Source organism: Arachis duranensis, chromosome 2, assembly GCF_000817695.3.
Source record: "Arachis duranensis cultivar V14167 chromosome 2, aradu.V14167.gnm2.J7QH, whole genome shotgun sequence".
Lineage (NCBI taxonomy): Eukaryota > Viridiplantae > Streptophyta > Magnoliopsida > Fabales > Fabaceae > Arachis > Arachis duranensis.
Genome location: NC_029773.3, coordinates 92318759 through 92346001, shown reverse-complemented (window position 1 = coordinate 92346001; position 27243 = coordinate 92318759). Strand labels below are relative to the sequence as shown.

Sequence of the window (27243 nt, the reverse complement as noted above, 5' to 3'; positions counted from 1 at the left end):
TAATTGGCACAGGGGTGCACAGCGAAAAACTGGCAATTGCGTTCGCTCTCTTGCACACCAAGTCCGGGACTGAGATTACTGTGATGAAAAACCTTAGGGTTTGTGTAGATTGTCACTTGTTCATTAAGCTGGTTAGCAAGATTGTCAATCGCCAATTTGTTGTTAGAGATGCCACTCGTTTTCATCATTTCAGAGATGGGGCGTGTTCTTGCAAGGACTACTGGTAAAACTAATGTAGTGCAGTTTCGGGGACGTTCGCGTTTGATAGAACACAAACATTGTTTTGTATTTTCAGCTGATTCCACCTTACCAGTTTCAAAGATTAGATTTTATTGTTGTTATTGGTGACTGTGGAGAATACAACAATTTTTTTGGAAATTTTCATGGTCAACTCCTTCAAAAAGTGACATGGAAACACCCCACTTGGGAAGGAAGACTGCAATTGCAAAGTGCAATTTCTAGGAATGTGTATAGCATCTATCAAATGTCATTTAGGGGGAAAAGAACTACTGAGAGGGTAACCAACTTTTCAAGGCTTAAAACTTCTTCTAAACTTGTGTCTGTACAAATTATTAATTTATTCAAATAATTATTTTTTTTCATAGACCTTTTTTGTTTTGTTTGTTTTGTCCATTAATTCCAAATTCTAAAGGAAGGCAAAATTTAAAGCCATTGCCAAAACTTCCATTTGATTACAAAAATAATCATTCACACTCTAATAGTGTAGTCAAACCACTAATTACTACAGCTTTCTCAGTTCCTAAAATACATTCATCTTCAACAAATGGGATTGTTTTCCTTAGCTTCAGATTCACAGGAATGCTTCCTTTTCCTGAAAAAGCACAAACATGAGATTGTCTCAGCTACTCAAACTCATGATACTGACACCAATAATGCTACACAATCATTCCCTAGATTCCATATTGAGAAGTAGTTTTGACCTTTTTCTTAGATACAAATTGCATCTAAATACATCAATATGTAAATGGATCATAAAAATCCAAACGAGTTAGCAATATGGAATTGAGGGAGGATTGTTAGAGCCACAAATGAACATAACTACAAATGTGGTTGCATCTATGTGGAATACAAAATACTTAAACATGCATCAACTTGGACTTTGATGTATCAAATAAGACTTATCAATTAATACCTCTATTGGTGCTTTCTTGTTCTATACAAATGGCAGCATAATGTGAACCATCTAACTCAAGGAGTACAAACTGCCAATTGCCTGAGACATTCTTCGACTCATCAGGAGGCTCGACGGTAATTTCCTGCGCCTGTCGACAAAGTAAAATTCTAAAAGCAGTCAAAACCAATTATCCATCGACATTGACATTAATCATATTATTAATGTCTTTGATTAATGACTTTTTCAATTTCAGGCACTACAAGAGTGAGGCATACCTTTGACATCACAGGAGGTCGAAGATGGATGCCGGTTTTCGTACGGTGTCCTAATCGAACTGTAAAAGTATTAAAAGGCGAATTTGAGAAGCCCTTCCCTACAGCTTTTACATATGCTTCCTAGAAATGGGAAAAGTCTATTAAGTGATAGAACATAAAATAGAAAATAAAGAAATTTACAAACTGGCAACAATATTAACATTCAAAACTATAATTAACCTTCAGAGTCCATAACTTGATTAACTCCAGACGCCGAAGTTCAGGGTCTGCAATCTGAGTCAGCATTTCTATTTCATCGGGAGAAAAGTATCGTCTTGCAAATGCCAAAACGTCATTCTTCAATCTCCTTTGTTTTTCTTCCACATCAATACCAATCTACAATGCAAATGGCAAATTAAACTCAGTTAAAAGATCAAATGTTCTTTGATAGACAAAAATGACAACAGAAGAATGAGAAAGTCATAAAACTAGATGAATATATGATGACCAGTTTACTAAAATAATAATGGTAAAAATCTATACATACCGGAGATCCCACAGTTACTCCACAAGCAATCAAAGATGAAGTATGTGAGAGATTAAAATGAAGTTGTGGTAGGCTCCAATCTTCAGTATATTGCCAATCCACCTATTTAAATATGCTGTTAAGAATATTGTGTGTTCCCAAGAATACTCAAACGAATAATGTGTTAATGAAGAAATAAGAGAGCTAAATCATACGGAAGTTACAGATAATATCGGTTAAGAAACACACCTCAGGCTTCCCATAACTGTTCTTCTTAAACCTCAAAGCTTTTGGATCAATCTGACAATTTGTCTGATCTAGCAACAAAAATTATTGTTTAGATGCAAATACAGGATGTTTTATGCATATATATCTACTATGTGGAAGGAGTTCCATATTGTTGATAGAATAACATTATACATGACAGGAAAAAACTCAGTCAGTCAGCACAAGAATCATAAAACTTACATCTTGCTAGTGTGGTGCGAACCAATGCACGAGCTAGGATCGCTCTTTTCTTTAGCCGTTCCCCACTCATACGAAATACATTTTCTTTTTCAGAAGGCGATAGAATTTCGAAATATTGGTTTAGTAGGTTTGTGTCCTTTATCTCATCAGGTAAAACATACCAAAAATGAGCTTCCCTGCAACAAAACATCCACAAGTAGCGCCGAATGACATTTTATTTAAATTAAGAACATATGAACATGTTCGACAATTAGATACACAAATTAATCACTTACTTTTGCCCCGGAAGTTGTACATGATGCAAGGATGAAGAAGCAGTTACAAGGTTCCTTCCAAGGCAATGTATATTCATCATTAACCGCGCTTTATCTAGCAACGAACTCATGCATACTCTGGACCTAGCATACATATGATTGTCTTCTATATCAGTTCATCATGGCACTAACAGCAAAGAATTCATGAAAAGAACAGATACAAACACAATTATATAGCAAACAACACAAGCCATTATTAGTTAAACTTGGATGCCATGTAAATATGAAATTAACAATGTAGCTTAGTAGCCTCGAAAATGAAAATTAAGCAATGTCCATGATCAGAAAACATACAACTCAAATCCCCCTAATCCCAAAAACATTAATAATGATCTTTTAATGAGAAAAAAAAGGGGGATTTTGGTGTGGCCCTCATGAAACGAAATGAATTGAATCTCAAATTCTCTACCTCCTTTACATGTGAACATCAATGTCTATTGAAGCAAGCATCAATAAAATCCCAAAACTTCAAAAAAAAAAAACAAAAATTGCTATTGACATATCATAAGAATAATGATTATCCAAGTAGGTTTTAATTTTTTTAGTAAAAAAAAATCCAATTTTTATTTCTCCCCATTTTTGATAATTAGGATGCGAGCTGCAAAACCAAGGGGGGATTTATCACAGTCTCGGAGTTTTGTTGTGGCAATTACTGAACAGTTCAATTCAATTCAATGGTATACGAAGGATGAAAAATCAAATAGTGCAGTAACAAAATAAAGAGACAAAGGAAACGAACCTTACTCAGAAGCAACACCAGAAAGATGAGATTGAGAAAAACCATGGAAACAATTGGAAGGAGGCGGTGCAGAGAGAGAAAGAAAGAGAAACTTTGCAATGCATCAGAGGTTAATAGCTTCAGAGATGCACCGTACGGATTTGCATCATCAAGAAAAGAACAATTAAGAAAAGTGAAAAAAAATGGGGTGTTCCGAGAATCGAACTCGGGACCTCTCGCACCCGAAGCGAGAATCATACCACTAGACCAAACACCCACTTTTGATAATCGTTACATTACACATATTTAATCAACAAAGATTTAAAGTTACTGAGTTAATGTTCAAGATTTGAAGCACATATACCATATTAGATTTTATACCCGAGTCTTTATTATAACAAAAGCGTTAAAATTAACGCATTATTTTTTTAAATAAAATGAAATATAAAGTCAAGTGTGAGGTATATTTTTTTTGTTTTACGGAATATTCTATTAATTTTAACATTTTTATTATGATATATGCTTAATTACAAAATTTGATATAATATAAAGATATAATTAAAAAAATATATATCTAAATTTAATTAAAAATTCGATAAAACTTACGGATCGACGAAGTAATTAAACCTACTAAATTTGATTGCCATTATGTATAAGGGTGGTAATGGGTATGATAGGATAGAGGTTGGATCTAACCCTAATCCTAATTCTAGTGTGGATTACAAAAAAGATGTAATATTATTATATAATTTTATGATAATTTAAAATAAAACTGATTTTTATTCAATTCACACTGATTGAATAGAATTAAGATTCAATTCACACCATATCCAACTCGCATGAAAATTCTACTCGTATGTATTCTATTCTATCTATAATATATCAGATTAATAATTTTAATTAATCGGATTGAATTGAATTAGATACCCATGTATAGAACTTACATTGTGACATCTAATTTTGGAATTTGAATTTTCTAAAGTTTGAATTTCACTTTAGAGAGTAAAGTGTAATATTTTATCATTTATTTTATAGGTAGGACCAAGAATAAATATGAGAGAAAAACTATTTAAGGATAAAAGATCACACTTTACTTTCTAAAATACAAATTTAAAATTTAGAGGATCCAAATTCCTAATTTTGTGGTTTCATTGCCATTACAATGTCAAGTAACTTTCAGTCAAATGGCATTGCCGGCATAGCAACTAGCAAGCAGTTGACTTTGTTATAGAAACCCTATTTCACCTCCAAATGCCATAACACTATATTAGAGAAAGTCAAATAACAACAAAAGTCAACGTTAAGTTGTAGGCATATATTGTCAACGAGAACATAAGTGAGTGCTTAAACACTAATTACAAAATCATGGACCCCTCTCTATCCCCCTTAGTGCTATGTATGTTATTGCTAACGAATATGAACACAATTCTTTACAATTCTCAAGCATTAATAAGTATACCCTACATACAAAATGTTATAAATGGATGCTCTTTATTTTTTTTAACATTTAAAAAAATAAAATATGATCTTTTATTATTAATTTTATAAATAAGATAAAAAATAAATATAAAAAAATAATAAAAAATAAAATTAAACAATTAACACCATCTAATTTTTTTATAATAAAAAAAATTTACTTTCCAAAATATTGTACATTCTCCCTTTTTTATTTCTAAATTTTCTTTTTTTAGACTTTGTTTAGTATTAAAATGAGAAAATCTAGGGGTCAATAATTTTTGTGTTTTGTGATCGATACTTAACCACTAAAAAAAGTGAGTGATCTCTTATCATTGAATGTTATCTCACACCATTAAAAATATTATTAATGACCAATTGATAATTATAAAACACAAAAATTACTGTCTCTAACATTCCTCTATTAAAATTACATTTGATGTGTTGTGTTCAATTTGTTATTGTTATGAGACTTTTTTTTGTTTGTATGTCCAATAAGAATGCATTTATTTGCTGAGATATGAATACTAATACATAAATATGGTGATATATAATTATTTATTTGTTGAAATACGAATTTTTAATATATACAATAGTATAACATACATATTTTCAGTATTTTTTTAAATTAAAATACTGAGACACAATTTATGAAACACAACTTTTTTATTTTTATTTTTAATTAATTTAAAAAAAAATTCAATCTTATCTAATTTCTCCTTTAACTCTATCTCACTCAATTCCTCTTTTTTACTCTCCTTTTTAATTATTCTCCGTCTTCAACCTTTTTTTGATAAGGATAAATTTATCGTTTTGATATGGATATAAATTCAGTATATTATTGTATATAATGTTATTAAACAAAATAAAAATTTGTATATATTCATATCTATATGTTATTTTATTTTTATGTATGTCTATTATTTATTAAGATAGCAATAACAAACAGAATTTAAGTATTTCTAAAACACATTATAAAAAAAATTTTAATTTGATGTATTATAAATATAAAATAATTTTATATAAATATCTAATTATATAATATCACATCAATAAAAATAATTATTTTTTATATTAATAACATAAATAATCATCAAAAGATGAATATAAATAAATAACTGCGTAAAATATTTGACAACAAACTCTTAAAAAAGTTATTTTTAAAACATTCAATCAACTTGCTTCTTTGTACACAATTAGAGTATATTATCGAATAATGTAACTAATGTTTTATTGGCCGGACAATTAAGATAAGTTATGACTATTTTTTACTAATTTTTTTTAGTTACTAAATATTTTTGATTAATAAAATATGACTTGCTGAATTCGCAAATGCCCAATTCCATTTCTCTCCAATAAATAACTAATAATAGTATTTTTAGAAATCGTTATAAAAAAATTCTTTCCTCTCAAAATTGTTAATAGTGATTTTTTTTCCGTCCCATACTAATATCTTCAAATTCATAACATTTTAAGAAATTAGACAATTTATGTTTATTTTCATATTCAAATTTTTGAGATTGAGTACACATCACATTTCTTTTTACTAAATATATGTGGATTTAATTACGATATTTTAATAAGAATAAAAAAAATTTTATGAGCCCTTTTATTTTTATTTCATTCTTCGAAAATTAAAAAGATCTTTTTTAATAAAATTTAAATTTGTTTATTCGAAATTAAGATTCTTCTACTATTTAATTTTTTTCCTTCTATTCTATCATGCTTTAAAGTCTTACAGGTTTAATCATATAAAATCTGATCCATTTTTTCATCAAGCGAAAGATACAAAATAAATCAGATTAATTTATCGATTAAAAATATTATGTAAAATTTTTGTGTGAAATCTTCAATTTTTTTATTTCTATTTTGTAAGTATAGTATTTAAATTAATATTTTTTTGGTATCTGTATAAATTGATATTATTATATTTCAATTTCTTTTTTATACCTTCCAAAAAAATATGAATTAAATCTCAAATTAACAAATTAATGTGAACTTATCCATAAAATTATACACCCTTTCAATAGGAATCCATTTTTCTGAAAGCTTTCGATCTCAGAGCGTGAAGTAGTGTTGTGTTGCATTGCATTTATTTATTTATTGGTTTTTTTAAGGTATTTCCTAATTCAACAGATTAAAGAATAATTCATCGCGGATTTGAACTACATTTAAGAGTTTATTACTGTCGCTGACCAATAAATTACTGCATACATAAGACGAGATTCAAACCCCAACACTTATTTAAGCGAACGAGTAAACTGATCACTCGATCAATCCAAATTAATTTTTACATTGCATTTATCATAATGTTGTTAGTCAAAATATTCGCTTTCACGAGCACTTTTTCAATTTCCATGGCTCCACCCAATGTACCCACATATAATTTAATTTAATTTGCATATTGTGATTCCCTCAATTTGCGCATTTCCTTATGATCTTATCTACGAGCCTTTGACAAAAGACCATATGAAAATTAGATTTAATTTTGTTGCATTTATAATTATATTTAATGTTTTAAATGATCATTAAAAAATATTTAATTTTTAATATTTATTTAACCAAATAAAATTTATTATTCGATCAACTTAAATCAGTTTATACTTTATACATTTTTCTTAACAAATTAATTTTTTTATCGATATATAGTTCTAACAATATTATAAATATTTCTGATTAAATATATTTCATTTTCAATAATTTAGCCCCCTTGTTTTGTTCCTTTCTTCTCTGCACGTCGTTGTTGATCTTCAATGCATGTGAGTGAGAGCTTAAAAAGAATGAGAATAAGACGCAATTAATGCCTTGATTTTGTTGCTTCTTGTTTTTTTATTTATTTAAAAAAGTATTGTTTTGTAATATTATTAAATTTTATTTATGTGATATTATTCTTTAGGTTTAATTATTCTGTTGGTCTTATAATTTCGTAAAATTTTTAATTAGGTTTATATACTTTTTTTTTTAATTGAGTCTTTGCACCAAAATTTTTTTAATTGGGTCTTTACATTTTTTTTCTTTTTATTTAAGTTTTTATATCAATTCCTTTTTTTAGTTGGGTTCCTATAAAATTAAGTCAATTATTACTAAAAAAAACTTAATTAAAAAAAATTAATGCAAAAACTCAATTAAAAAAAATATATATAAAAACCTAATTAAAAATTTCACAAAATTATAGAGACCAACAGAGTCATTAAACCTAATTTTTTATTATTGCATTTCTTGCAAATCTAATTAACATTTTCTCTCCCGTATTTTACTTGAATTAGATTTTTTCTCTTGGCCCCATTATTTTATTTTATTTTATACAGATCCAAAATCACTAGCTCAAATAATTTGATTACTTTATTCGAAATTAACACGGGCACAAACATACACATGCACTCTTGCATCAAATCTTAATTATTATATTTATTTAATATGTCAAAAAAATGAGTGGTGGAATTGTAAGATTTAATTTCATGAAGCGTGATTGAATAGTGGGAACATCATCATAAGCATTCTATTAGGTCAAGGGTCAACATTATGTACCTTTGTGCTGAAAATTCTATTGGTTTGGTCTAAGTTACCTAGAATAATACCAAACCAAATCCACAAAATTATTATGACTTCTGTTAAATTCAATTCTTAAGAGGTAAGACATATGCTATAATTTTTTTTTTTTGAAATATGACAAAAATATTTACTATTTTGAGTTCTCATTATTAATACATATCTCTAAGCATATGTCACATTAAATGAAATTTTCAAAGTATATAAGTTATTTTTGTTTCAAACAATAATGATAGTTTCACCACTAATGGATTAGTCATTAGTGTGATCTTATCCTTCTTAATCAATGGTACAAGATGTTTAATTATCTACCTACCAATATTAATTTTTTTGGTGAAAACTCAGGTGAGGTCGATTTTCACGTGAAGTTGATACCTGAGAGTCGTTAGATAAAAATTTAGTCAAATCAGTCAAATTATCTAACGACTCGATCTCAGGTATCAACTTCACGTGAAGTCGACTGCACCTGAATTTCCACCTAAATTTTTTTTAAATTTTTTTAAGACTTAGACAAATTAAAAAGCCTTTAATTTTAGCTAATTCATTGACTCATGTTCATGTATGTACATCTTGCCACCAAATAATTGACAACCAACAAATGTGGAGTTGAATCTCACACACCAACTGAATTATTATGCTAGTACTATATATTACTTTAATTTAAAGTGGTAGTGTACCACACATTGCTCATGTTTAATTCTTCTCTTAAGTCTTAATCATATAAAATTATATTAACAACCTTTATCCCTAGCTTGAACTACTATTATAAGGTCATGCTTAGCCAATGACCAATCAAGACAACTTACCAAAGTTACATTAAAATATTTAGTAATAAAAAATATTCTATGTACAATAAAAATTAACTACTAAATTAATTATTATATATTTATTTACATTTTTTTTAAATAAAATAATCAAATATGTCATAATGTAATAATTAAACTTGCAATAAACAATAATATAATAATTTGTTATGAAATGCTAAATACATATTTTTATACACGATAATTGATTTTTTGTGTATACATAATACATAGCATGATAGTTAAATAAGGTAAATGTTTAATTATTCTGTTAGTTTCTATAGTTTCGCAAAATTTTCAATTAGCTCTCTAAACTTTTTTTCCTTTTATATGAGTCACTGCACTAATTTTTTTTTCAATTAGGTCACTCTTAGCAGTAATCGGCTTAATTTTATAGAGATTCAACTAAAAAAAACTGATGCAGAGACCCAAATAAAAAAAAGTGTAAAGACTCAATTAAAAAAAAATTTGGTGCAAGGACTCAATTAAAAGAAAAAAAAAGTATAGGGATCTAATTGAAAATTTTGCGAAACTATAAGAACCAACAGAGTAATTAAACCTAAGGTAAATTAAGACAATAATAATTCATATCCCATTATTTGTTGATATATAAATTAAAACAAACAAATAAAAAAATGAATGAGATTTTTTTTTTCATATTCAATTAAGTGTTTTAATTTGCTTACAACCAAAATAATATAATCTATTATTTTGTTTAAATAAATTAATATAGTTGTTAGATAAAATAAAGTTGCTCTACCAACTAATTAAATAATCCTTCAAACAATTAAAATCTCTTTAATTATAGAATAAAAATATTTTTCTAAGTCAAAATTCAAAAGAAAATGACCCTTTTTTATACATACATCACAACATGCCATTGATTATTGTACCCTCTTTTGTCCTTCAAATTCTTATTATCAACTCATTCACACACATATATATAGTCCCAAACCTTTCTCTTCACCTTGCTCAAAAGCCATTTTCTCTACATAAATCTTCTCTTTTAATTTCTTCCTCAAAAACCCATCTAGTAAATTCATATAGCTAGTTCAATCAAACCTTTTTATTTTTGGAAAAAAAAATGTTAGGGAAAAAGGTGGTATCATTGAAGAAGCTAGCAAAAAAAGTGAAGGTTGTTGGTATTGGAGGTGAAAAAGAAGCTTCTTCATACAATGAATGTTTGTTAAAAGAGAATGAAGAAGAAGAAGAATCATCACCATCATCCAAGACAAGAAGAACAAGAACACCAACCGGTTATTTTGCAATCTATGTTGGTGAAGAGAGGCAGAGATATGTTGTTCCAACAAGCTACCTCACTCACCCTTTGTTCAAGATCTTGCTTGAGAAATCATACAATGAATTTGGATTCTCACAGAGTAATGGCCTCATTGTTCCATGCAAAGTTTCCACATTTCAAGAGGTTGTTAATGCTATAGAATCCAACAATGGCAAGTTTGACTTAGCCAAAATTTTTGAAGATTTTCTATAATATTATGTGCCATCCTTTTTTTTTTCTAATGGGCAAGTGTTAAGATATATATAGGATACACTTGGCTAGAATTAGAATATAGACACATTTATGTGCAATATGTATGCAATTTTCATAGGTCTCCAAATCTTGGAGATATTAACTTTAATTAGCTTATTATGATAAAAGTTTTGTTATGAATAGTTTTTCAATTGAATGATGTTATTTGAACATTAACCGATAAGTATTTATTTGACACTAGTATGTAAATAATAAGAGTTTGTACATTTGAATATGATAATTACTTTATTATAAAATTTAAGAGTAATATAATTAGTACGAAACAGGATGAATTACATACTTCAATATCATATTTCTTTCTAATTGAAATTGATATGATATGTAAATTATTGGGTAATTTACATTAATAAATTAATTGGAGATCAATTTTACACAGATATCTTAAATAAAAATTGACTACATACATGCATGTCTTAAACAGATCTATATAAATCGAGCATTTACATGTAAATAAAATTAGTCCAATTTAATTTAGCATACATTCAAGTAAGAGAAAGTCTAGGGGCAGCAACTTTTGTATTTTGTGGCCAGCATTTAACCATAAAAAAGAAAGTGAGTAATCTCTCACCATTAGATGTAATCTCACACAATTAAAAATACTATTGATAGTCAATTAATAGTTATAAAACACAAAAGTTGTTGTCCCCTAACACTCCTATTCGAGACCAATTCAATTTACTAGAGCAGAATAGACATTATATCGTTTTGGGATAAAAACTTGTGAACAACGTGAAGAGACATTATATTGTTTTGGGATAAAAACTTGGGAACAACCAAACCTAATTTTAATTCTACTTGTGAATATAAGTTGAATAAGGTTGATTAAATTTACCAAGAGATTTAGTCCATATCCCAAAAACAATACAATGTCACTTTTGTTCTAATAATTTTTTACATGTAAATACTTAAATTCAGTATATAGATCTATTAAGACAGTCATATAATCAATTTTAATTCAAGACATCTGTGTAAAATTTTTCTCCAATCAATTTATTGATATCCACAGCCTATAAATTTACCTAAATTATTAGTACTATATGCTAGTGAAATTTCAATATAGGAAGAATCACACTCTTTTTTCAATGTGCTCCCTCCTTTTACAACTGTCACCCACATCCAATACCCCAGTAATCAGTGGCAACAATTGTGTTGGGGAACTTACAAATCTTCACTTAGTCAAATGTTGTCTGAATTGAATACTTTAAAGGGTATCACAATTTCGGTGGATGATTTATTCCTTCATTGCAGTTTACATTATTTCTTACCAATATTTCAATAGACCAAGTACAACCATAAATTGGGATTGAAGAAGCAACATATAGTTATATGAATTTGTAAATGATAATTATCACCATCATTCAATCTTACAACCATTCAGAAGTATACTCTTCATATGATCAATTAATTCTTGAATCTGCTCTCTTGAATGAAGTGGTGATGGATACACAAAAGCACAATCCAATTTTCCATCCTTAATGGTGTCAAATAAGGACATGGATGTTCCTATACCATGTAAGGAGCCACAACTTAGATAGTCCTCCACCCCAAGCTGTCGATGAGTTCCAGCCGAATCATCGACAATGGGGTCTTCGAACACAGAGATCAATGAAGTTCTAAGCGACGATGATGGCGTCAAACCTGGGTTTTCAATAGCCTTGAGCATGAGGAAGTTGAGGTCAGACATGTCTGTGAAATGCTTGTTGCTGTTCTTAGCATTTGCAAAGGATGTGTAGATTCTCTCTGCTAGTTCCCATAAGGTTTCTTTACACACATCATGTGTGTTCATGATTGCAGAATGGTAAAAACCTGAACCAAAACAATATATTCAGAATCAGATTCGTATACTCTGATTCTCACTTATCATCTTCACGTTAAGGTGAAGACAACTTCATGCCAGTGATTACCATATTCTTAATAGATTCTGATGGAAAATGATTCATATTTGGTAGTTTCTTTAAAAGTGATGACCATAACATTGTTTTTTTCTTCTCCAAACCAAACTAGGCTCTATGTCATGGTACAAATAGCAGAACAAAACAATCTTTAAGAAAATGGCAGAAAGATTACAAGAAATTAAGGCTTACCAACATGGTCCCTGGAAAGAACAGGATCAAGCATCGAACGGCAATCGATAAGGGTAACCATACCATATTTTTCCCTTTGATGATCAGGAAGATTCTTAGAGGTCCATGAAGCAATCATTCCAGCTGCTGCAAGTGCTCCACAGAGTTTAATTCCTCTTGATTTGCATGCCTACATGATCTTTTAAAATTGAATAAATCCAAAAAGAGAAAAAAATGTTCTAGGAAGAATAAGAATAATAAGTATGTTACTAGTAGTCTAATACTACATGAAGAACAAACAAATTTAGCATTTTGAAGGGAATTCTATAATTCCATTAAGCTAAATTGGCCCATATCAAATTTGGTGAATATTATGATGCTTATATTAGTACCTAAATTACTAAAAAAGATAAATAAATAATATTTAATAAATTTTACATAATATATTTTTTATTTTAAAAAATAAATTAAATAATTTAAACACCATAACAAAATCACCATAAAATTTCCGAATAAATTTTTGTTTTCAGCATGAATAGTTTGCATAGAGACTTTGTGGAGTTGTAGGGTCCACATATTGCGAAAAAATAAATATTTTTAATTTTATTTTAATAATATCACTCTTATTTTTATAATTTCATATAAATATATTAGCTCAAATCAGTGGACAGTGGACACTACACTAGTGATTAAATTTAAAATCATAAATCTTCCCATTCGCAACCCTTAAATATGTTAAATTACTTGAAGTACTAAAGAATATACCGAAAATTATTATAGAAAATTAGAAATTAGTAACTTCTCACATCAATCAGATTTTTGGTTTCTTCTTCGTTGAATCGCAACCTCAGAATCCTAGAGCTTCTTGGCGAATCAGCATCTACGAAATTCAAATTCCCAAGCCTGAACCCGTTCAGCGAATACCCAAGCATGTCAAGTCCACGCGCCCAAAATGGTTTCTTCTTCTTCTCTTCAGGAACCAGATCCTCAAGCGCCACGTTCATCTCTTCCACTTCCACCTTCCTTCCGCCGCCATCGCCGCCGCTGCGCAACCGATCGATCAGCTCCCCTAACAGCGCCGTTGAAGTAACCCGGTCACACACCGCCGTGTGCAGGCGGAGGAACACCGCTAACCGGTCGTCTTCGATCGCGTACGCGCTCGCAAACATCGCGTCGATCTCTCCCTCGCTGTGATCGCGCCACGTGTTCACATTCAGCTCTAGCTCGAAGAGAGCGTGGAAGGGCTCGATTTGATCGTGTCCGTTGGATTGGGTTTGGACGATTTGGGAAGCTGATTGGTGATCGTACGGTTGGATTTCAACGTAGGGAGTTTGTTGCGTAACGAAGTGGAAGGTGTTGGTGGAATCGTCGAAGTGGATTTTTGAGCGGAGGATAGGATGGGAATTTTGGATATCGTTGAGGGCATTTTGGAGAAACGAGATGGTTGGTGGTTTAGAGAGGATGAGGCCTAGTACAGTGATTCCAGTGCCACCGGGAACAGCCTTGCACCAGCTGAACTCGGTGCCGCCAACGGGTCGACTCGTTGACTCGGTCATTTGATGAGAGACTCAACTACGCACTCTTTGTGCAAGTGAAGTAACAAGAGCAAGTTAACGCCACATATATATACTAAGAAATTATGTTATCTTATCTACTTAGTAATATAAAAATATACTCAAGCAAGTAAATTACAATGGGATTGGGAAATGGGAATAGATGGTGGCTGAGTTCTAATTGGGAATTCAAGAAACCACTGGAAAGTGTGGGGTTGAATGACAAGGACTAATTTACTCAGCGTGTATTGAGAAATGAAATTTGACCTTCTAATTGGTGAGTTAATGTAAGTTGTAACAATTAATCTCGCACAAAAATTGACCTGTATGCTGGCATCAAAGTACCAATAGTTATCACATGAAGATGACCTTTCATAAAAATGGTGGAAACATTTGCATCTCTCTAACAATTGTGGATCTTTTTGTGTTGTTGGTTACGAAAGATTCGAGCGTTGTTTTTATTATGAAATATATAAATTAATTTGATATATATATAATTATATTAGTTTTGATAACCTCATCTTATATGTTATAACTAAAATTGTGAATGTTCAAATTTTTTATGGTTAAAAATAATAGTTTGTCCTAAACTAACTGTAATCATATATTCACCTAACTATTAAAAACTTGGTTGAATTTTTTTTTTCAAAACATCCTCCCATTTCAAGTGTTTTTGGACTGTGAGCAATCTTAAAGAAGAAAAAGTTTTATCTGAACACAGGCCCAATTGGATGACCCGACCCGAATATCTAACGAGCTGGCGGCCCATTTACTTTAGCAGCCCTATGAAATGAACTCTTCAGACTTCAATCAGATCCTTTCAACTCACTCTCCGGCTGCTCGAACTCTTCCTCTACGTCAATGGCGGAACCTCAGGTTCGGAACCACCCTCTCACCTTCACTACCACTTCTACAACCTTCAATCTGTAAACCTCACTTTTTTTTTTGTTTTCTTCTGCAGACTGATGAAGCTTCCTTGGAGCAGCAACTCAATGCTACTTCTCTCTCGTCGTCGTATGCTTCTTTTCTCTCTTTCTCTTCTGTTTCCGTTTCGTTAATTTTCGTATTTTTATATTTTTTCTTTGATTTGAAAAAAGAAATAGCTCTCTACTGAACTGTCTAACGAGAATTGTGAATCTATGTGGTGGTGGCGGCGGCGGCGGTGATCGGTGCAGTTCCAGCACTTCCGATCAAAATTCAGCTTCTCAGTAAGTTTCCTCTTCAAATTCTTAATTCAGGTTTTTAGTTTCCAGCATTTGACTATTTTTATCGTATTATAATTATTATTATTATTATTAAATTAATTAATTTTTGCGGCAGGTTGACCTTAGATCAGAAGTTTGCTATTGTGAGGAGTATTGGAGAGGAGTGCATTCAAGAAGACGAACTCCGAAACCTACTTGACAAGAAGCCCGAGCCAGTTTGCTATGATGGATTTGAACCTTCTGGAAGAATGCACATTGCTCAGGTTTTTTTTTCATATATAAATTGTTTCAAATGAATGTCATTTTTCAGTAGGTTCGTCTATTTTAGTGGACGAAATGTTGCTGATGATTTGTGTTGCTAGAATAGGGGTACGAATTTTGAATATGATGGATTTACCATATTGTAACTAGGGAAATTTTATTAAAATGTGGAATATGAATGTAGCAGTATCTATTAAATGAATAATATATACATAATTATCTTAATTAAATATCCTAATCACTATATCCTTTATATAGAGACATAATGGCTAGACTCTATTGTTGTTAACTTCATCTCATCTGCATGAGACATGGAGCAGAGAGATCAGTCTTATCTTTAATTACAAAACATTAGTGAAATGCATAAGAAGACTAAAGTAGCAGTAAATGATATGAATACGTAGTAAACTTTGAGTATTTGTGTATCGTAGGCTAATAAATAGTGTATAGTTGATGACTAAGGTAAATGAATATGGCGTGAATGGTTTTGAAGGCCTTGTGGTTTACGATCTTGTGGTTTATGTATAGGGAGTGATGAAGGCAATCAATGTGAACAAGCTGACATCTGCTGGCTGCCGCGTTAAAATCTGGATCGCAGATTGGTTTGCCAAGCTAAATAACAAAATGGGGGGAGACTTGAAGAAAATTGAGACAGTGGGTAATTACTTCATTGAGATCTGGAAAGCTGTTGGGATGGATTTGGATGGAGGAAAAGTTGAGTTCCTGTGGTCATCGAAAGAGATTAATGCAAGGGCTGATGAGTACTGGCCTCTTGTGTTGGATATAGCTCAGAAGAACAACCTAAAAAGGATTCTCAGGTTCTTGCTTCTTTTAATGATTTTATTTATATGATTTGGTAAAATGGTGAATTTGGACTTGCATATTGACTTTTTTTATTTTTTTCCCCTTCAAATAATATAGGTGTAGCCAAATTATGGGAAGAAGTGAACAGGATGAGTTGACTGCTGCTCAGATATTTTATCCATGCATGCAGTGTGCTGACATATTTTACCTCAAGGTGAATTTCTGCTTTCTTCTTTATATATACTTGCATCAATTATTTTACATTTGTATAAACAGTGCTGTTATGTGTGAACTGAACTGTCTACATTTGTAGCTGGGGAAATATGGTTTGGAAACTTGTAGATGGTTTGGATGTTTTGATTTCCTGCATTTACTGACTATTGAATGATTTTGCTATACTGCTTTTCCCCCTCCTACTTTCTTCAGTTTCTATAATATCCAACTGGTATATAATTTTTTATTCAAATTAGTATTCAGATGTCGTGATGTCTCTCAATTCCTAACCTTTAAATCTATAGTTGTCAATTTTCTTAAAACATGTTAGTAAGTAATGCATTATGTTTTATCTTAGAACAGGCTGATATCTGCCAACTGGGAATGGATCAGCGAAAAGTGAATGTACTTGCTAGAGAATATTGCGATGACATTAAGAGAAAGAACAAGCCCATTATTCTGTCCCACCGTATTCTCCTACACTCACTTTTTAAACTAATGCATTGTGAAGCTGTTTATCTTTACTAATTGATTTTGCGGTGATTTGCAGACATGCTGCCCGGTCTACTGCAAGGGCAAGAAAAGATGTCAAAAAGTGATACGTCTTCTTCCATTTTCATGGAAGATGAGGAGGTAAGCTGCTGATAGTGTCATGGAAGTGCTTTTTTCTTCTTCCAGTAAAAGATTGCTTATAATCAAAAGGGATAAAAAGTCGCAAATATGTAAAATTGTGTCGGTTAAATAGTTTTTTCAGTTCCTTCTTCGTAACTTTTTTTAAATGACTTCTCAACTTTATATTTTTGATATCACAGGCCGAAGTGAATGTGAAGATAAAGAAGGCATATTGCCCACCACAGATAGTGGAAGGAAACCCATGTTTGGAGTACATTAAATACCTTGTCTTACCGTGGTTTCATGAGTTCACAGTGGAGCGTAGTGAAAGTAATGGTGGTAACAAGTAAGTTTTTGCTACCTTATGTCCAATAATAAGTGGTCCTTATGTTGATGACATTTGAGTGGTCTACTTTTTTCCCCCTTCCTCGGTTAGTAGGCTTTAACATCACATTGTTAGCTGGAGCAATTTTCTTGACCATTCTGGTGCATTCCGTATATGTAGCTTCCTTTTTCTTCTGTACAATTTATTGTTGTTATGTGTTCCTGATTTCATTTAATCTCAGGACTTTCAAAACCTTTGAAGAGCTGACCGCTGCATATGAAAGTGGGGAAGTACATCCAGGTGACCTCAAGCCAGCTTTGTCGAAGGCATTGAATAAAATTCTGGAGGTGATTTTTCTGATTTTGTTTATGCATCTTTTAATTTTCTTTGGTCCCTCTTAAGTTTCAAAGCAACAATGTAGCATATTAAATTATTGTTTCTTGAAATATGCAGCCGGTAAGGCAACACTTCAAAAATGACAAAAATGCTAGAGAGCTTCTTAAAAAGATTAAGGTGAGTATCAATTTATATTTAGTAAAATATAATTCATCAAACAATCTTAGTTATTTTGTATAAATTTGTATTTATCTTTGAACATTCAATAACCTTAATTGGTGTTGGTTTTGCAGGCTTACAGGGTCACCAAGTAATGAGCTAGTATCCTCCATGCTAATTCTAGTATTTGCCAGTGCCAGGGTCATTTACTCTTTTTTGTTAGCAAATGCACGTTTTTGTTGAAAAAATACCATAGAGGTCTGCTTTTTTATGTGAATTCACACAGGAAAATTTTCAGATATTGGGGAATTCATTTTTTCTGGAATGTTCTATACTATTTTTGCAGCAATATTCTGTTCTATACTATCATCGTCAACGTCTTTTCTTTTTTCACTTTGAAGCCCTCTCGAATGTGACTTGATGCACACGTAACTTTATTAAAATTAATGAGTGATTGGTTTACTCGTACAAGGGAGTAATAAAGGTTAAAATTAATCACCAAAAGAAAGTTTAGAAATGCATAATGAAGTTGACTAGTCAAATGCGTTAGATATATTTTTTTAGGGGTGAGCACGGGTAGCGGGTACCCGATTACCTATCCGAATCCGAACCAAACTAATTAAATTGGTTCTTGAACCAACGGGTAATTGGGTCTAACCCGAACCAAACCAATGACTTTTGATAGTGATTGGTTTGGGTATCGGTTCTAAGGGTGTGGAATTTGAACCAACCTGTGAACTCGATTATATATTAAGTAAATAAAAAATAAAAAATATATATATGGTTTTTAGTGGCTTTTAATGAGATTATTCACTATTAATATGTTTGGATTTTAATGAGTTTAATTTTTAATGTATTTGATGTTTAACATGTTTAGATTATTTATATTAATATTACATGTTTATTGTATTTGTTGAATTCTTAAGATAAAAATTTGGTTTTTTTATGAATTTTAAAGTCATCGGGTACCCAATTACCCGAACCGAACCAATTCGTTCTTAATCAATTTGGTTTGGTTCGGATACATGCACAAAAAATACAAATTCAAAATAAACCGAACCAATTATATTTTGATAGATTCGGTTCTAATTTCACTTTGAACCCGAACCAAACCGACCCATGCCCTATATTTTTTGGTGTCTCTACGTTAGATATATTTATTATTTTTAGTTACAATATCAACTTTATATGATTTTAGTACAAGGTATTTTATATTACAAACGAACCAAATAAATTGTGGTGTTTATTAGTTTATTACAATTTTTTTTAACAATGTTATATAGGGTTATTCTACAAGGTTTAATAATACACGATTAAATAACTGAATAAAATCAATTTCATTGAACTGTATAAGAATCAAATTAAAAATTAAATTTTAAATGTTATAGTAGTAATTTGCAAATCTATTTTGCAACTGGTAACTGGATTTTCAAAGTTTCTCTCCTAGTTCACTTCATCCAAATTTTGGATACTCTAGTCAGAATCTACGAAGTTCCTTTGATTATGGTTTTGTTAGATATGCTTCATTGCTTTTGTTCACAAGTCACAACACAGTATTTGGTCTAAAACACTTTCAAAGAATAACAACAACCAGACTCAATGGGAGTATGGGACCCGATTCTTGTATTTCTCTGCTATTAAGGTGCAAGAATGTTTTTCAAGTCAGACAAGTTCATGCCCATTTGATAGCCAATGGAACATTACGGCACCTTCTTGTTGCAAACAAGCTCCTTTACCACTATGTCCAACACAAGGCCATTGATTATGCTCATTACCTGTTTGATAGAATGACAATGAGAGACCCCACGACTTGGAGCGTCATGATTGGTGGGTTTGCCAAGGTTGGTGACTATGCTAGTTGCTATGCCACCTTTAGGGAGATTCTGAGGCGTGGTGTCACCCCTGATAACTACACTTTACCCTGTTTGGTAAGAATTTGTAGGGACAGAAAGGATCTTCGAATGGGTCGTGTGATCCATTGCGTTGTGTTGAAAGATGGGTTGCATTTGGATCATTTTGTTTGTGCCTCCTTGGTTGACATGTATACAAAGTGTGTGGTGGTTGATGATGCCCGGTGGCTGTTCGATAGAATGCTTAGTAAGGACCTTGTGACTTGGACAGTGATGATCGCTGCGTATGCTGATTGCAATGCCTACGAGTCGTTGGTATTGTTCGATCAGATGAGGGAAGAAGGTCTTGTTCCTGACAAGGTTGCTATGGTGACTGTTGTCAATGCCTGCGCCAAATTGGGGGCTATGCATAGGGCTAAGTTTGTTAATGAGTATATTTTGAGGAATGGTTTCTCTTTGGATGTGATCTTGGGGACTGCAATGATTGATATGTTTGCTAAATGTGGGAGTGTTGAGTCTGCAAGAGAGGTTTTTGATAGGATGAAAGAAAGAAATGTTATGACTTGGAGCGCCATGATTGCTGCATACGGCTATCATGGTAGCGGCAATGAGGCCGTTGATTTATTTCATATGATGCTGAGCTGTGGTATGTTACCTAACAGAGTCACCTTTGTTTCTCTGTTATATGCTTGTAGTCATGCAGGGTTGATTGAAGAGGGCCTTCGTTTTTTCGATTCGATGTGGGAAGAGCATGCTATCAGACCTGATGTCAAGCATTATACTTGTATGGTTGATCTTTTAGGCCGCGCCGGAAGGTTAGATGAGGCTGTAAAGTTGATCGAGGCGATGAATGTTGAAAAAGATGAGAGGCTGTGGAGTGCTTTGCTTGGGGCATGTAGAATTCATAAGAACATGGAGTTGACAGAAAAGGCAGCAGATTCTCTACTTGAATTACATCCACAAAATCCAGGGCACTATGTGTTACTATCTAATATTTATGCAAAAGCTGGTAAGTGGGAAAAGGTTGCAAGATTTCGGGATATGATGACACACAGGAATCTGAAGAAAGTTCCAGGATGGACTTGGATCGAAGTGGATAACAAAACGTATCGATTTAGCGTTGGAGATAGATCTCATCCTCAAGCAGAGGCGATATACAAAATGTTGATGAATGTGATAAAGAAGTTAGAAATGGCTGGTTATGTTCCTGATACAGATTTTGTGTTGCAAGATGTTGATGAGGAAGTTAAGCAAGAAATGTTATACACACACAGGATCTCCAAGAACTTGAGGGTATGTGGTGATTGTCACACATTCAGTAAGATGGTTTCTGCCATTATGAGAAGGTCCATAGTTGTTAGAGATGCAAATCGTTTTCACCATTTCAGAGAAGGGTCTTGTTCCTGTGGGGACTATTGGTAAATATGATCACAGCATACAGCCATACAGGTCAATTTTTGTGTTAGATTAAATGTTACATATGCCCTAAAAAAAATATGGTAAATTGAAGAGTGTAGTACCAAAATCATTCACAAAAGTATCTTGTTGCTAACAAAATTACCTATGAAAGAATGAAAGGTCACCAATGACAAATCTACCTAAAATTTGGTTATCTTGTTGGCCACATAATCTTTTGTGAGTAATTGTGGTACTTCACTTAAAATTGATATGATTGGATAGATTATAGATAGGTACTCTGATAAGTTTAGAGCCCATGTTATCCTTGAACATGTACAAGTAAATTTTTGATAATATACCCTGATGTATAAACAGAAGAGCAATCCGTTTGATACACCAGTAATTGATTGAAAAAAAGAAAGAAAGAAGTAAAGTAGTTTAATTTTGATGCACCCATTACTACAAAACAGTTTTACACATGCATCCAATCATATAAGGCTGTGTTAGCAAATTAACTATTTTTACATCGACTGCGTGAATGGTTATCTATAAAAACGAATGTGATTGGACGACTTTGCAAAATATTTTACATTATGAGTGCATCAAAATTAAACTTTTATGTTATTTCAAGTTACTTTTCAGTTATTAAGAAGCTTTCAGATAACTGCATTGCTATTTGCCTGAATAAAATAATATTGGAAAAAAGGTTCAAGGTTCCATTCCATATATGTATTTTTGGACTATTGTTATTAGGTAAATATATATGTGCTTATTTATGATAATGATTCGCTTACTTTCACAGGCTTTATATTAAATTAAGGGTTACAAAATGCATGCTATGTTTAAGATTCCGTTTTGATCTTTACACCTATGCAGTTTGACATATACTGTTGTCCACCAATTTTCACCGGTTTTCATTAGCAGTAATAGGAATACACGCACATGCATTTTTTATTTTCTCTCCTTCTGGTTATTATCTAGAAAAATATTTGATAGACCAAGAATTTTGGCTAGAATTTCTTTGCTATAATGATATAGCATGTTTATTAACTTTTAAATCAACAAATACTCAGTGCTATTTGGTTCTGTATTACAAGATTCTGACTACATTTTTTTCATGTTAGCATTCTTTAAGAATAAATTTTATAAATTATTTCATAAACTGTAACACTCTTCATATATTGAGTCAATTCACTTTTTTTTTTTTCTTTTCCACATTAGATGAGGCGTGAATTATTTTATAAATTATTTTAGACAGATGAATACATATAGACATTTATTTTTGAATTAACATAAGCATTCTTTTTTCGGGTAAGTTCTCCATGGCTTATTGTTTCCAACTTACATTATTGAAATTTATGTTTATGCAAATCTAATTATTTATTACTGTATACAGCATGTCTGGCAGGAAATTTGTGTGTCCAGATGAGTCCAATTGAGTTCTTTCAGGTAAAGTTTAGGGACATAATTAAAGAGAGTTGTATGTAGTGGATGCATAGCATTATAATATTACTTTGACTTGTTCCTTCTCTTGAATTGCTGTCTATCCTTTTCACTGATAGTGTGTTAATGCTTGTAAGGTATGTGTTCTTTTCTATAAAACCCACCAACTAAACTTGTTTTTATTAAGTTCATCACATGATTGAAAAACTAACATTCTTCTTTAAAACATACACTAGCTTCCCTCAACATTGAAGTAATAATACACTTTTAATATTCTTATAATTTGTAAAATTGATGAATAGAGAAAAATTATAAAAGTTTCACCTAACTTTAAAGAAAATTAATGTAATTTGCCATTATTATTATTAGGTTTAATTACTTTGTCAGTCCTTATAATTTCACTGAATTTTCAATTAGGTCTTTATATTTTTTTTTCTTTTCAATTGAATTTATGTATCATATTAGATTTTACAACTAAGTTCCTACTGTAACAAAAATATTAAAATTAACAGAATATTCTATTAAACAAAATAGAATATTCAATCAAGTGTTAGTTATATTTATTTTGTTTAACAGAATATTCTATTAATTTCAACATTTTTGTCACAATAGGGATTTAATTACAACATCTAATATGGTATAGAAACTCAATTGAAAAAAAAAAAATAAGGACCTAATTAAAAAATCAATAAAATTATAGGGTCTGATAGAATAATTAAACATTATTATTATCCTCCATGAAGACTTATATTAGGTCATTATATATATAATTTTAATACACTCACTGTGTAAAAGAATTTTATACGCACATCTAATTACATAACAACAAAAATAACTTTTTACGGTTAACACATGAATAATTATCTAAATGAATGAATACGATTGAACGACTATGTAAAATAATTATCAATGTCATTGCATTAAAATTATATATATATATATAAAATCAGGGTATCCAGCTACCTTCTAAATTTGAATTATTATTGCTAACCTTGGACTAGCACTACAAAATGTATTAAGAGTAGACTAATAATATTGTTAGTAAAATATTAACTCCTCATAATTGGTAGAACTAAGCTTATCTGGTATATACATGCACTAGTCTTTCCCAAAGGATTATAGTACTAATTTTAACCAAACATTTCACTATGTAAATTTCTTATTGTTAGGATTATTGTGGCAACAATTAACCTGACCTATTGGAATGCCATAAACCTTTTTTTACCCAAAAAACATATAAAACTTTTTGTTTGAAACATCTGTGAACAACTTGTTAGGTAAGTATGTGAAGGAAGCCAAATCTCTTTCTTTGCTTTCACTGATTTAGAATGTAAAAACAACTACTGTCACAAAATTAGGAAACTGTCACTAATTATTTTGCAACAAAGGTGAAACTTATTTCATAAAAAGCAGGAGGGTGATCACTTTTGGAATGTAAATAACACTTTCATCACGCCATGCATTGTTTTACATGAACAACTTGGAAAAAAGAAGAGGAGGAGTGATTAGTGGAATATACATCTATAAAAACAATATCATCATGAATGTTTTAGCTTGAATTCTTTTCAATATCTTGTTTTATAACTTTCACATTTTTAGTTGGTTGATTTTTTTTTTAACATTCAAAAACAATAGAACAATTTTGTCTATGCTTTTGTTCTAAAATATTTATTATTTTAGTTAGAATTTTGATAAATTCATATCTCATTGTATCTGAATATAAATTCTATTGAAATATATTGAGTTATTAATATACTAAACATATTTTTGGAAGAGAGGAATATTATCTTTGCATATACCAATAGAATATTTTTGACTTGTACACAAATACTCACAAGTATTATATTATATTGAATATATTATTAATACATATACAGTGGCGGAGCTTGAAACGAAATTTTGGGGGGGTCAGATAGAAGATAATTGTCAAGATACTTTTAATATAGACCCGTTTAAGGTAAGCTCATCTAACATCATCTCTCTAATTTGGGTGATATTCCCAAATTTGAAGCCGTTTTTCAGAGTATCATTCCAAAGAATTAAGGTCAAACTCATGAGATGTAATTCTTTAAACTTTTGAAGGCTGTATCTTACTTTTTTCGTGATTCATTGAAGTAGAAGAACTATTTACAGATGTTGATATTGTAAAAGTTATATGTTTTCCTTTTTGAATATTAGCCTTCCTCTTAAAAAATTGCATCATCAACTTTTTGATTTTTCTTATTATATAAAAAAATTAAATTAAATAAATAGTAAAATATAAAATAATATTAAATTACATAAATAAAAAATACCTAATTTTTTATATTTGAACTCAAAGGTAGAAGGAGTGTTGCTTATTGAATAGAGAGCTGCGAAATGCGAATACACTCAATTCAGTCCAAATTCGATACGTTTTGAATGTTTAAAACTAAAACTATTGTGCAATAAAAACAAGAAATGAAGATTGAACTTTAGTATTTTAAGTCATAATAAAATATTTGAGTCAACTGAACTATTTTTTATTTTTTAAAAAAGTATTACTAATTTTTTTAATAAAAATTTGGGGGGCCGTGGCCACCCCTTGTCTGAACTAAGCTCCGCCACTGTACATATATATCTTACATTATATATATCTTACATTATATAAACATCAATGTAGCACATATATACAATTAAATAAATTAGTAAAATTAATATTATTGTTCTGCATGGATTGAATTGCATAATAAGATTGGTTCTTCAAAATTTCTTGGATGAAAACTAACTAGACTCCTTTGTCACAGAAGGCATGCATGTTAGTAAAATGGTAAAAGATTGTGCGCAATATTATTATAGTGGGGGCATTGTCATAGAGCACATTTATCACTGCCATGCCAACATTGATTCCAACAATTATCTATTTATGTTTTGATAATGAGTTTCTCATGTCACTCACATTTTGTTTTTCTTACTATTAAGAATTGACATATGCATTGCATTATATCATGCGGCGATTTATGATCTTCCCATAAAGTTGTGATTTTGTTAGTGACATGTTATATTTTTTACTTGATATTATTTAGTATCTATTTTTTTTAGTGCATAATATAATAACTTTACTTTTCACTTTTCTTTAGCTTTTCCTTTCTTTTAGGTTTACTTTTTTCATATGTTTAAACTATAATTTTTATGAGTTTATTTACTATCAATAATACATTTTCATAAGTAACTTTTTTTTTACTTTTAATTTATGGTGCAATTTTCGAAACCAAATTGTAGCTTTTTAAAAAGCTATATTTAAATGTTTATGGAGAAGTTAAAAAAATGATTTTTCTCATAATAAAATTTTTTATCACATTTCTTTTAAATTAAGCACTTTTAAAACTAAAAAATTAAATACAAAATAACTTATTTATAAATTACTTTTAATATTAACATTTATTATTTAAACTATTTTTTCAAAAGAGTTTAATTAAACTATTTATCCATACGGGGACTAATTCGAATTCAACTTGAGTTACGTATTTGGTTATGATGGATGAGTCTCCCATAAAAAATAATTGTATACACTAAATCTTGAACTCGAGAACTTAAACAAATTCGAACAGTTTATTATTCGAAACAACCTGATGATAATCATACACTAATATAAATTAAAATTTAATTTTGATGCATTGATTATGTAAAACATTTTATATAGTCGTACAATCACATTCATTCTTTTATTTAGTTATTTTTACTGATGTGACATTATTTGATGTATATATAAAACTACTTTATACTGTGTATCAAAATTAAATTTTATAAATTAAATCATGAACTTTATATAGATAATTATTTCATCCAATGATTAAATTATTAAACATTTAGTAAATTTATAGATAGAAAACCAATAAGTTGAATACGCAGAGGTAATTAAACTGCATAGATTGTTTCAAATTCTATAAAATTAGTTGGAGTGATGAGGAACTTTTAATTTTTTAATCATATCAAAATCTATCCAAGGCAAAAATAGTAATAGCTCAAAGGCAAACAAGACAAAAGTGCAAATGATAAAGAAGAGTTAGTTCACAATACCAATAGTATGTATAAATCAACAGGGAAAAGAAAATTGATGTGAGGTCATAAAAAAAACTGCTAATTAAGCATGATATCATTCTATTCCAAAACCTCATCATAAACTAATTTGACTTAATTAATTTATAACAAGTACTCTCTTTCAAGATGAAGTGTCAACCTTTTCTTGCTTTGCATTATCTCTTTTCTTCAAATCTATGTAGGCCATT

The 27243-nt window shown here is 30.5% G+C and overlaps 6 protein-coding genes and 1 non-coding gene across 8 annotated transcripts in view; 4 read left to right on the top strand and 3 right to left on the bottom strand.

The window, feature by feature from the left end:
* LOC107476192 (putative pentatricopeptide repeat-containing protein At3g11460, mitochondrial) overlaps nt 1-600 on the top strand; it is a 2284-nt gene extending 1684 nt beyond the window's left edge. Inside the window, exon 1 of the mRNA XM_016095956.3 lies at nt 1-600. This exon is cut by the window's left edge and continues 1684 nt beyond it. Within this exon, the coding sequence (XP_015951442.1) occupies nt 1-227 (227 nt within the window). The 3' untranslated portion in view covers nt 228-600.
* Nucleotides 596-3573, bottom strand: LOC107476193 (uncharacterized). 2 transcript variants are annotated; one of them, XM_016095957.3, is made up of 9 exons: nt 3437-3573; nt 2659-2781; nt 2384-2559; nt 2165-2232; nt 1937-2038; nt 1630-1785; nt 1411-1530; nt 1154-1283; nt 596-832 (listed from the first exon to the last, which is right to left on the bottom strand). In XM_016095957.3, exons 2-9 carry the CDS (start codon nt 2766-2768, stop codon nt 705-707), a joined length of 990 nt encoding a protein of 329 aa, XP_015951443.1. In that variant the 5' UTR covers nt 2769-2781; nt 3437-3573; the 3' UTR covers nt 596-704. The 2 variants fall into 2 exon arrangements, with proteins under 2 accessions (XP_015951443.1, XP_015951444.1); XM_016095958.3 differs by having other exon boundaries at nt 3442-3558.
* Nucleotides 3574-3620: 47 nt separating this feature from the next.
* On the bottom strand, nt 3621-3692 carry TRNAP-CGG (transfer RNA proline (anticodon CGG)). Its single transcript has one exon. It is a non-coding gene; the product is annotated as a tRNA-Pro (tRNA).
* A 6536-nt stretch (nt 3693-10228) lies between these two features.
* LOC107476371 (auxin-responsive protein SAUR21) lies at nt 10229-10814 on the top strand. The gene has a single exon (XM_016096164.3). It carries the CDS (start codon nt 10307-10309, stop codon nt 10712-10714), a length of 408 nt encoding a protein of 135 aa, XP_015951650.1. The 5' UTR covers nt 10229-10306; the 3' UTR covers nt 10715-10814.
* A 1167-nt stretch (nt 10815-11981) lies between these two features.
* Nucleotides 11982-14690, bottom strand: LOC107476191 (uncharacterized). Its single transcript, XM_016095955.3, has 3 exons — nt 13644-14690; nt 12859-13027; nt 11982-12580 (listed from the first exon to the last, which is right to left on the bottom strand). The coding sequence occupies exons 1-3, from the start codon at nt 14391-14393 to the stop codon at nt 12129-12131; spliced, it is 1371 nt and encodes a 456-aa protein (XP_015951441.1). The 5' UTR covers nt 14394-14690; the 3' UTR covers nt 11982-12128.
* A 459-nt stretch (nt 14691-15149) lies between these two features.
* Nucleotides 15150-18666, top strand: LOC107476190 (tyrosine--tRNA ligase 1, cytoplasmic). Its single transcript, XM_016095954.3, has 12 exons — nt 15150-15266; nt 15352-15404; nt 15566-15598; nt 15711-15858; nt 16385-16674; nt 16778-16874; nt 17237-17342; nt 17424-17506; nt 17686-17831; nt 18052-18157; nt 18264-18323; nt 18440-18666. Exons 1-12 carry the CDS (start codon nt 15252-15254, stop codon nt 18458-18460), a joined length of 1158 nt encoding a protein of 385 aa, XP_015951440.1. The 5' UTR covers nt 15150-15251; the 3' UTR covers nt 18461-18666.
* Nucleotides 18667-19912: 1246 nt separating this feature from the next.
* LOC107476316 (pentatricopeptide repeat-containing protein At2g33760-like) lies at nt 19913-21577 on the top strand. Its single transcript, XM_016096118.2, has one exon. The coding sequence runs from the start codon at nt 19913-19915 to the stop codon at nt 21575-21577; it is 1665 nt and encodes a 554-aa protein (XP_015951604.1).
* The last annotated feature ends 5666 nt before the right edge of the window (nt 21578-27243 follow it).